Genomic DNA, 11870 nt, shown 5'->3' with positions numbered 1-11870 from the left:
CGATTCTAGTTCAGTTTATCTCCTAGCTTCACCCTGCATTTTGATAATCCTGCTCCTAGTTTGCATACAACGCTTTTGAGGGGGTTCTGCAGGAGATCTTTTGCCTCAAGTTGTGCATCTCTGGAACAGTTGCATAAATTAATATTGAACATCTATCTAATAATGTCTTATAAGAATGCAACTCTCGGTCAGGTAGCAAATAAGACTGGAGAATGGAGGAGAGATGGACAGAAAAGATAAAAGTTGTGGCTTGCTAAGTGAGGCCACAGAAAAGCTTTTTACAGTTTTATATTTTAGAGTTTGAAAAGCCTTCTCCAACATTTGGCAATCCTTAGTGATGATGATTTGGATTTGTGAAAATAAAATAAAAAGGTTTTAGTGTCTTGTACTGTAGTTAAAAGTCTTAATACTTAAGATGTCAGTGGAGCAAACTGCAATTAAACTTTCTTTTTGTAAGTGTTCAGGAATTCAGTTCCTTAAACAAATGGCAAAAAGTACACCTCTGTAAAAGGAGAAAACAAAAGGTTTTCTGTTTCAAGTAGTAACCAGAATCTAGTACTATCTCTGATCAATATAGAAACCCCAGAACAAGATAAAAATTCTATTCCACTTCTACGTCTTGTTGGCTGCTTCTTTCCTTCATTTTTTTTTAAATATTCTACTAGTTAATGTATAATCTGTAAAATAGCAGTCCCCAACCTTTTTGGGTCCAAAGACCGATGGTGGTAGCAGCAGCAGCAGGGGGAGAGGGGATGGTTGCATATGTGCAACCTAATTCTGCACATGCACAAATGAAGCTTTGTGCAATCGCCTGCTGCTTGCACGGCTCCAGTTCCCAATAGACTGCGGACTGGAACGGTCCATGGCCAGGGGATTGGGGCCCCTTGCTGTAAAAGAACAGAAGCTGTGCTGCTTAGAGTGGGTCAAATTAATTCATTAAATTAATGCGCTATACAGAATGTTGGTATTTAATGAACCATAGTTTACCAGAATGATATGTCAGCCAGTGTCCTTCACTCCTTTTCTCCTCCATGCTAGGAATAGATAATTAAAGTATTTTTATTCTTCTCTTTTCATCTTATTCCATCTGAACTGAGTCACGTTTAATTTTTTTAATAATGATGATCTTGGGCAATATTTGACTTAAACCTAAGATGGAGTTTACAGTTAGTTTGCTGATTACACTAGAATTGTGCTAGATTTTAGCCCTGCTGATATCAAAGAACATGAGATTAAATTGTGGCTAGCTTGTCCCAATTATAACAAAACTAAAGTGAAACTAAATCCGGATCCAATCAACTGCTTCTGAGGAACTTTTTTTAAAAACAGGTGTATATGGCTCTTCTATTGCCATGTGAATACTGCACATAAATTTGTTATACTGGAGTGTTCAGAGAGTCTCAATTACCAGCTATATATCAGACTTGTGAATTAGGCCTAATTTGAAGACACTCAGATACTCATACCATCTCAAATGCACATATTATTTAAATCATTAATGACTTATTTGTTTTAAAAAATACAAGAGTTGTTTTGAAGTATTCAATAAATGGCATTTTATGTAGCTTTGCAATTAGTACCGGTATGTCTTTTGCAGAAAATGCACATACAATGTATATATATTAATTATACTAAAATTAATATATCCAGCAGGCAAACCACTGAAATAAGGGATGAAGTATACAATTAGGTACATATTACCTTTGAACAATTTACCAGGAAGGATTATATTCTACAATTATATTCTATTTTTCCTTTTCAAAGTATATTTTGCATAAGAAAAAAAAGTTTGGGGAAATATATTTGAAATTCATCATACAATTATCCTATTTTCAACATACAATAATTGATTATACATACTATAAGATGTGTGAAATAGGACATTAATGTCTCATCTGAATAGTAGGGCACATGTTTTGAAAGATGTCTACTTATGGTATCAACTCATTATTAAATTAGAATGCATAGGATAAAATTTAATTTTCTCAGACTGAAAATAGCTAAATGAAATCATCCACATTTCACTTAGCTAGAATTCTTTGAACATATAGAACTGTGGTTTGAACAAGGATTCTTGGACTTATAAAAAGGTTTTTTTTTTCAAATACTAGCTACACTTTGTCACTAGTACAGTATTTCTGTATCATAAAATAACTTTGTGCATCAATCAGAATTTGTACTTCACATTCCAGCTGTCTTCTGTTACTGAAGAACAGTATCAGCTTGGATGCCTTCTGCAGCGTAACAAATTGTGTCTCCAGGGCCTGATGTTTTTAAATTGCAACCTTACACACACAACTCTGTTGTACAATCAAAGATCTTTCTTTTATAATTAGCATTTAGAAGGAAAAGTACTGCTGTAATTTCCAAAAAATTCTCATTAACCAAAAACATGGGAATTTCTGGGCTAAGGGCTGTTTTTTTCTCTTTTTTCAATGGGAAAAAATACCTTACAGAAGCAATATGAAATAATAAATAAAGAGAAAAAAGCTCGCAGAGGAAAAGTTCTTGGCTCAAACTGAATCTATCTTTGTCGGATAGAAATACTTCCTCTGTATGAAATTGCAAAGTAGACACATTTCACAATTTCCATATCGTAGAATCTATTTGCATGTTGTGATGTACAAACTCATTTCCAAAGTAATGCTTGTAAAACTTGCCAGTAAGGGAGCAGTGACAGACTTCCCTGGTTCCATGCATTTCCTCAAAAAATACTAAAAGTAGCAGCAATTAAATTAAAATGCATCACAATCATCCAGCTGTATAAACTGTTTTCAAGTTATGGAAGTAGAAAGAATAACTGCCCAGATGTAAGTAGCCTTCAATTTTATAAACATGGTTATGTTGGCTGTAGTATGACAAACCAAAGAGAAGTTCATCTGGGCCTCAATGAAAAGCAGCCAAATATTTGTCATCAGAGAAGGATAGGACTCTAAACAGCTTATCAAGCCTTTCTCCTGCTGTTTCTAAAAAACCCCTCAGCTGGACATGAGTGTAGGAACAAAAAGGCATCCATTTGTCACACAACTTGCAAACCCCTGTCATGCCCATCTAGCTGCACTTTCAGTTTGTGAAGCTCTTCAATCTCTCGGTTGTGGCGTTCTGTTTTGTGGCGGACAAGTGACCGGTAGAAATGGATTGTGAAGACAACAAAGATGATCCCCACAGGAACCATAATTATAGTAGAGATGAGGGCTGCATGCCAGCCTGTATGTTGGCTAGTCTTCTGGATAACAGTACTATCATTTCTGAACGTGGAGTCCACCGGCAGAAATTTGATCCAGCATAAGAGGACAACCTCAGCAAGAAAGAGAAGGATGCCCAAAACAGTGGAAAAACCCCATGCCAACTCTATATATACATGCATACGTTCATGGGGAGATTCACTGATGGAGTTCAGGTTATGGATGTTACTCACTGCTTCCACATTAGGCAAGATGCAAGTGCTGATAAGTAGAGCAAAGAGATGGACAGCAACTAAAATGGTGGTACAAGCACTAAAGGCAATCAGCAGCATTTGGGGATACTGGTACTGCATTTCAAGCTGGACTTCAACCATTGCCACCTGCAAAACAACATATTAAGAGGTGACTATTTGCTTGGCCTGAAAGACCAGGTTAAGGACAGATCATCATGGAGAAAGCATATCTTACATAGTTGCTAAAAGTCAACACCAATTTAATGGCACATAACCAATCAATCAATTTGAATGGATTTAGGCTGGAGCTCCATTGGAGAAACCAATTACATAAGCATGTTGCCAGGGTATAAGGGAAGATAATCAAATGAAGAGAAGTTGTCCATTTAATGTTATCTTTTTAAGCACTTATAAACCTAATTGTATTGAAATTTGTTTTAATCCATGACTGTGGTGCTAACATGGTTTTATGTTTTAGGAAAGAAGGTTCGTAAACATGGTTTAGGAAGGAAGGAAATGATGTAGAACAATGGCAGAATTTTTTTGCACTCAAGGGTTGCAATTTTCCCCCCAATCCATATGGTAATGACACAATGATGTCACTAAGCACAGTAAATGGTGCAAGGCCAAAATTTCCTTCCTTCCTTCCTTCCTTCCTTCCTTCCCCATTTCCCTCACATTTTGTGAGATGGGCAGCCATATAAATATGATGACACAACTATTTTTATCCTTATTTCTTTTTTAAAATCAAGAAATTATCTTTACTACTAAATGTTAGTGCTGTGATATCAGAGTGGCTGGAGAGTCACATAGTTTTTAAGTTGCCACCTCTAATGTAACAGGAATCATGAAAGAGGCTATTTAAGCCATCAAATACAGTTGCAAGAAAAAGTATGTGAACCCTTTGGGATTACGTGGAGTTTTGCATGAATTGGCCATAAAATGCGCTCTAAACGTCATGTAAGTCACAACAATAGAAAAACACAGTCTGCTTAAAATAATACTACACAAACATTAGCTGTTGTCATGTTTTAATTGAACATAAGATGGAAACATTCACAGTGCAGGGTGGAAAAAGTATGTGAACCTTTGGACTTAATAACTTTGGCAGCAATAACCTCAACCAAACGTTTCCTGTAGTTGCAGATCAGACCTGCACAATGATCTGGAGTAATTTTGGACCACTCCTCTGCACAAAACTGTTTCAGTGTAGCAATATTCTTGGGATGTCTGGTGTGAATCGCTCTCTTAAGGTCATGCCACAGCATTTCAATCGGGTTGAGGTCAGGACTCTGACTGGGCCACTCCAGAAGGCGTATTCTGTTCTGTTGAAGCCATTGTTTTGTTGAATTACTTCTATGCTTTGGGTCATTGTCCTGTTGCATCACCCATCCTCTGCGGAGCTTCAGTTGGTGGACAGATGGTCATACGTTTTCCTGCAAAATGTCCTGATAAACTCTGGAATTCATTTTCCCATCAATGACAACAATCCGTCCAGGCCCTGAGGCAGCAAAGCAGCCCCAAACCATGATGCTCCCTCCGCCATGTTTTACAGTGGGGATGAGGTTTTGATGTTGGTGTGCTGTGCCTTTTTTCCTCCACACATAGTGTTGTGTGTTTTTCCCAAACAACTCTATTTTGGTTTCATCTGTCCACAGTATATTTTGCCAGTAGTGCTGTGGAACATCCAGGTGCTCTTTTGCAAACTTCAAACATGCTGCAATATTTTTTTTGGACAGCAATGGCTTTCTCCGTGGTGTCCTCCCATGTACTCCATTCTTGTTTAATGTTTTCCTTATTGTAGATGTGTCAACAAAAATGTTAGCATGTGCCAGAGATTTCTGTAGGTCTTTAGCTGACACTCTAGGATTCTTCTTTACCTCATTAAGCATTATGTGCTGTGCTCTTGCAGTCATTTTTACAGGACGACCACGCCTAGGGATAGTAGCAACAGTGCTAAACTTTCTCCATTTGTAGACAGTCTGTCTTACCGTGGACACATGAACATCAAGGCTTTTGGAGATACTTTTGTAACCCTTTCCAGCTTCATGCAAGTCAACAATTCTTGATCGTAGGTCTTCTGAGAGCTCTTTTCTGCGAGGCATGGTTCACATCAGACAGTGCTTCTTGAGACCAGTAAACCCAAAACAGGTGTGTGTTTTTAAAGGGCAGGACGGCTGTCAGCAACACATCCAATATCATCACACTGGTTGGAGTCAAGGTTGGCTCACTCCTGGCTCCAATTAGCTCTTGGAGAAGTCATTAGGCTAGGGGTTCACATACTTTTTCCACCCTGCACTGTGAATGTTTCCATCTTATGTTCAATTAAAACATGACAACAGCTAATGTTTGTGTAGTATTATTTTAAGCAGACTGTGTTTTTCTATTGTTGTGACTTACATGACGTTTAGAGCGCATTTTATGGCCAATTCATGCAAAACTCCACGTAATCCCAAAGGGTTCACATACTTTTTCTTGCAACTGTACAACTTGCTGCACACAGGAACCAAGACAAATAAATACAAACAACAATCTTATAGCTTCTGAGCACATGCAGTGAAAGACAGCCTAGAATTTATCCTAAATCTACATATATGTCATGGGTCACCAACGTTTTGAGCACCAGGGACCGGTTCCGTGGGGCTTCGCTTGTTTGTGCCGGTCCATGGACTGGGGGTTGGGGATCCCTGATCTATGTGACAGTTCTTAAAGTATTTTATAAGCACCTTCCAGCAAAGTCACTGGACATGCATAAAGAATATGTCACTGCATGCTTTGTACTTCTTACCAAAAAGAAAAACGACAAACAGGATGTGGAAGCAATGGAATGGAGAAGTACTGAGCATGCAAGAAAAGAAAAATACCCAAAAAGAGAAGCCACCTTCTGGTTGGTGATTCATTTATAAGGGATGTAAATTTAGGAAAGGACACAGAGCTTTCAAAAGAGGTCAGGTGTCTTCCAGGTGCTACTGCCAGTAGGGACAAGAAGCGCATTTTCAAAATAGTCAACAATGCCAGCAAAGACTGTGATGTGGATGCCATTGTACATCTTGGCACTAACGATCTGTCCCAAAACGATGTACTCTCTGTGCAGAATGATTTCCAGAGCTTGGGGCAGGAACTCAGCAGAATAGGCTGTAGGCTCACTTTTTCAGAGGTCTTACCAGTGTATAAGGAGCAAAATGGAAAAGGCCAGCGTATAGCAGAATTTAATATGTAGCTAAAGGAGTGGTGTAAAGGAGAAGGCTTTGGTTATATTAGTCACGATGTCTGTAGCTGGTCCAATGAAAAAATGTACAAAAGAGATGGTCTACATCCATCCAAGAAAGGGACTGAGTTACTTGGCAATAAATTCACAGCTTTTTTGGAGGAATATTTAAACTAAACAACGGGGACAGTGAGTTAATTGATATAGAACATCACTGTCCCCGGCAATCTAAGAAAATAGGGGAACTCAGGCACCACACAAGTTATATAGCAAGTAAACACAGGGTCAGTCATAAAGGACTCAAATGTCTATACACCAATACACAGAGTATGAACAGCAAGCAGGGTGAACTAGAAATTCAGGTAAATGAGGGCGGATATGATATTGTTGCCATTATGGAAACATGGCGGGACGAAACCCACAAATGGAACACACAGCTAGAGGGATTTAAATTATTTAAAAGAAACAGACTAAACAAAAGAGGAGGTGGAGTTGCTCTATATATAAGAAATAACTTTATCTCTACAGAAATAGAGCACAACAATGATGAAAACTGTAAACTTGAATGTATTGGGGTCAATATAAAAGGGGGAAAAATGACATTGCCATAGGTGTATACTATAGGCCGCCCAACCAAGCAGAGGAAATAGATGAACTTTTTGCTAGTCAGTTAACTAAGGTATGTAGGAAGCGCATCACAATAGTAATGGGGGACTTTAATTACCCTGATATCAACTGGGAGACAAATTCTGCAGCAAGTGGAAGATCAAACAGATTCCTGTCAAACCTAGCTGACAACTTTCCCTCTCAAAAAGTAGAGAAGGGAACTAGGGGATTAGCCATATTGGATTTAATTCTCACTAACAGAGATGAAATGATAGAAAGTGTCGAAGCCACAGGAACCTTGGGGGGAAGTGATCATGCATTATTGGAATTCAACATTATGGAAGCACAAGCAATAGAATACAGCCAAACTAGAGTCTTGGGCTTTAAAAGAGCTAATTTCAATAAACTTAGAGAGACCTTGGGAAGAATTCCATGGATGAGAATCCTAAAGGGGAAAACAACTCAAGAAGCTTGGGAAATTTTGAAAAGTGAGATAATAAAGGCCCAGTCTAGCACAATACCAACAAAGAAGAAAAATAACAGCTTTCAAAAGAAACCAGCATGGCTGCATAAAGAACTCTCTGATAAACTGAAAGATAAAAAGGACAAGTATAAGTGGAAAGAGGGGCACATAACTAAGGCAGAATATCAGCAAACAGCCCGTGCCTGCAAAGATGAAGTGAGGAAAGCTAAGGCTCAAAATGAACTAAGGCTTGCGACCAAAGTCAAAAATAACAAAAAAAGCTTCTTTCAACATATAAGAAACAAGAAAAAAGTTAAGGAAATGATTGGTCCATTAGTGGGTGAAAGTGGCAAGAAGGTGACAAGCAACAGGGAGAAAGCAGATTTAACTCGTTTTTTGCATCTGTCTTTACACAAAGGGAAAAAACAGTCCAACCTACCAAAACCAGTGCCATAAAAAACAGAATAGAAACGCAAGTTAAGATAGATGAGAAAATGTTAAGTGAGCACCTGTCCAGCCTAGACGAGTTCAAATCACCAGGACCAGATGGATTACACCCCAAGGTTCTCAAGGAACTGGCAGACGTGATCTCAGAACCACTGAACTATATTTTTCAAAGATCCTGGAGCACTGGGGAACTACCAGAGGACTGGAAGAGAGCTGATGTAGTTCCCATCTTCAAAAAAGGGAAAAAAATAGATCCAGGAAATTACAGACCTATCAGCCTGACCTCAATACCTGGGAAGATTCTGGAAAAGATAATCAAACAACAAATCAGCGAACACCTTGATGCGAACAAAGTTATCACTAAAAGCCAACATGGGTTTGTCAAAAACAGATCATGCCAGACAAATCTTATTGCATTCTTTGACCAAGTGACAAAACTAGTGGACCAGAGGAATGCTGTAGATATAATTTACTTGGACTTCAGTAAGGCATTTGATAAAGTAGATCACAACCTACTACTTGATAAGATAGAAAAATGTGGGTTAGATAGCATCACCACCAGATGGATTCATAACTGGCTGATAGGCCGTACTCAGCGTGTGGTCCTCAATGGAACTGCATCTACATGGAAGGAAGTGTATAGTGGGGTGCCCCAGGGCTCTGTTCTGGGCCCAGTGCTCTTCAACATCTTCATCAACGATTTGGATGAGGGGATAGATGGGGAACTCATCAAATTTGCAGACGACACCAAGCTGGCAGGAATAGCCAATACTCCAGAAGATAGGCTTAAGATACAGGAGAATCTGGACAGACTCGAACACTGGGCACTATCTAACAAAATGAAATTCATTTGTGAAAAAAGTAAGGTTCTACATTTAGGCAGGAAAAATCAAATGCACAGGTATAGTATAGGTGGTACCTTGCTCAATAGTAGCAACTGTGAGAGAGATCTCGGAGTCCTAGTGGACAATCACTTAAATATGAGCCAGCAGTGTGCTGCAGCTGCCAAAAAAGCCAAAATAGTGCTAGGCTGCATTAACAGAGGGATAGAATCAAGATCAAGTGAAGTACTAATACCACTTTACAATGCCTTGGTAAGGCCACACTTGGAATACTGCATCCAGTTTTGGTCACCACAATGTAAAAAAGATGTCGAGACTCTAGAAAGGGTACAGAGAAGAGCAACAAAGATGATTGGGGGACTGGAGGCTAAAACATAGGGAACGGTTGCTGGAATTGGGTATGTGTAGTTTAACGAAGAGAAGGGTGAGGGGTGACATGATAGCAGTGTTCCAATATCTCAGGGGCTGCCACAAAGAAGAGGGAGTCAAGCTATTCTCCAAAGCACCTGAAAGCAGGACAAGAAGCAACGGATGGAAACTAGTCAAGGAGAGAAGCAACCTAGAACTAAGGAGAAACTTCCTGACAGTTAGAACAATTAACCAGTGGAACAACCTGCCTCCAGAAGTGGTGAATGCTCCAACACTGGAAGTTTTTAAGAAGAGACTGGACAGCCATTTGCCTGAAATGGTATAGGGTTTCCTGCCTGAGCAGGGGTTGGACTAGATGACCTCCAAGGTCCCTTCCAACTTCTTCTTCTTCTTCTTCTTCTTCTTCTTCTTCTTCTTCTTCTTCTTATTATTATTATTATTATTATTATTATTATTATTATTATTATTATTATTGTTGTTGTTGTTGTTGTTGTTGTTGTTGTTGTTGTTGTTATTATTATTATTATTATTATTATTATTATTTATCGTAATTCTGCATTTATGCTTACATTGCAAACTTTTAATGCTCCTCTGGATACTTCTAATCACAGGTTAGCTTTGTTACATCTGAGTACAGGTAGTCCTCGACTTTCAACAGTTTGTTTAGTGACCAAAGTTACAACGGCACTGACAAAAGTGACTTATCCTGTTTTTCACACTTACAACCGTTGCAGCATCCCAATGGTCACATGATCAAATTTCTGATGCTCGGCAAATAACTCATATTTATGATGGTTGAACTGTCCCGGGGTCATGGGATCCCCTATTGTGACCTTCTGACAAGCAAAGTCAAGGGGGAAGCCATATTCACCTCACAGCTACGTTTCTAACTTAACTGCAGTGATTTGCTTAACAGTTGTGGCAGGAAAGGCCGTTAAATGGGGCAAACCTCACTTAACAAATGTCTCACTCAGCAACAGAAACTTTGGGCTCAATTATGGTTGTAAGTCAAGGACTACCTGTATTAAAGAACCCAATGTAGACTTCCAGTTCCTGTTTTCCAGCGAGCAGACTGAAGATTCGGAATGCTGAACCATTCAGCTGAAATTTCTTTTTGTTGGGGACCCTAAGGGGCCAGAACCCACCCTGAAGGGGTGGAATGAAGGAAGGAAATCCCAGAGACTTAGGAGAGACAGAGGTCTCCCTGAACAGTCCAGGAGAAGCTTCCCAAAAACCAACAGAAGAAAAGGCTGGCTAACTTCATGTTCAGCCATAGCTGGTGACAACGGAATTCATAAGCTTTTAAAATAAGCGGATTTTAAACAGCATGCTTGAATCTGGGTAAGAATATTGATTTTTTCTATCCTTCCTATTTTCCTGAAGAAGAAAGTCCCAAAAATAAGAGATCTCGGGGGGGGGGGGAGAAGGAGTGGGATTTTACTCCCTTCTTTTGGTTACCTAAAGAACCCAATGTAGATATCATAGAATTCAGTTCCACGGTCATAGAAGCAGATCACAGATCTGGAAATTGTGATAGTCCAGCAGTTATAAAAACATACCATGGCAAATCCAGAGAGGAGGGCAGAGGTCCGGCTGGAAGCTTTCAACTTGGCTCGACTCAGGTATAATTTTCTCCATGAAAGGGCCTGAACGGAGTGATGATTGGAGGTGACCAGCTCCAGATAACTACGACGGACCCAGTCCCGGTAATCCATGCCCTTGCCAGTGGGCTCAGCACAGCAGGCTGAAGGAGTAGGGTCTACGGGGACATTTAACTCAGAACTCATGATGAAAGTCAAGCTACAGAAATTTTTTAAAAAAATCCAACCATTAGCTACTGTTTATAAATAAAATGTAAGCTAGGATGATCAAACACCTACACAATGATTTAGGCAAGTAGGATTAGCATTTTTATAATTACTTGATTTACATGTACTAATTTATATATATATATATACAATATACATTCACTGATCACAACTGATTAAATAAAAGCATTTATTTAAAGAATTCCCAGTCCAATCTGCATAAGTGTACTGATTAATGTATTTTATGCAGCACAAGCATTTCAGTCACAGGAGGCAGAAAAAGCAAAACTAAAAACTCAGGTAATATAGAAAGGAAATATGGAAATGGGGTTCGTATGACCATTACAGGATTAAAATACTTAGGAATGGGCCTAGGCTGGCAAGGAAAAGTCAATCTGAATACTCTGAAATGGCAAGCTTTAAAACCAAATGAAAAGAAACTGCTGACAAAGTATGATAAAAGGAGTACAACTGAATGTACCCCTAATGACCTAAATGAGCAAAGCTGACCAATATGTAGTTTTAAAAACATGTGTGTACCATTGAAACGCTGATGCTTTGAAAAAACAATATTCTGAAAGAAGGCACCACTGATGCCATACATGAATAGGAATTATTAAATAAAATTGAATATAGCCATTGTTCTCAAGGCGATTTCCAGTATTGCTCTTTAACAATACTGTAACATAGTCATTAAGGGACGGGGTGG

General features: G+C 39.0%; 1 protein-coding gene across 2 annotated transcripts; it reads right to left on the bottom strand.

Moving 5' to 3' along the window:
- Positions 1-2817: 2817 nt before the first annotated feature.
- ORAI2 (ORAI calcium release-activated calcium modulator 2) lies at positions 2818-11140 on the bottom strand (the record flags this gene model as incomplete). Of its 2 annotated transcripts, none has more annotated exons than XM_081313131.1 (2): positions 2818-3565; positions 10871-11140. In XM_081313131.1, 2 exons carry the CDS (start codon positions 11138-11140, stop codon positions 3020-3022), a joined length of 816 nt encoding a protein of 271 aa, XP_081169257.1. In that variant the 3' UTR covers positions 2818-3019. The 2 variants fall into 2 exon arrangements, with proteins under 2 accessions (XP_081169257.1, XP_081169258.1); XM_081313132.1 differs by having other exon boundaries at positions 10913-11140.
- Between the last annotated feature and the right edge of the window lie 730 nt (positions 11141-11870).

This window comes from Vipera berus, assembly GCF_964194415.1.
Source record: "Vipera berus genome assembly, chromosome: 1".
Lineage (NCBI taxonomy): Eukaryota > Metazoa > Chordata > Lepidosauria > Squamata > Viperidae > Vipera > Vipera berus.
The sequence above is the reverse complement of the archived record's forward strand: the minus strand, read 5'-3'. Positions and strand labels throughout refer to the sequence as shown.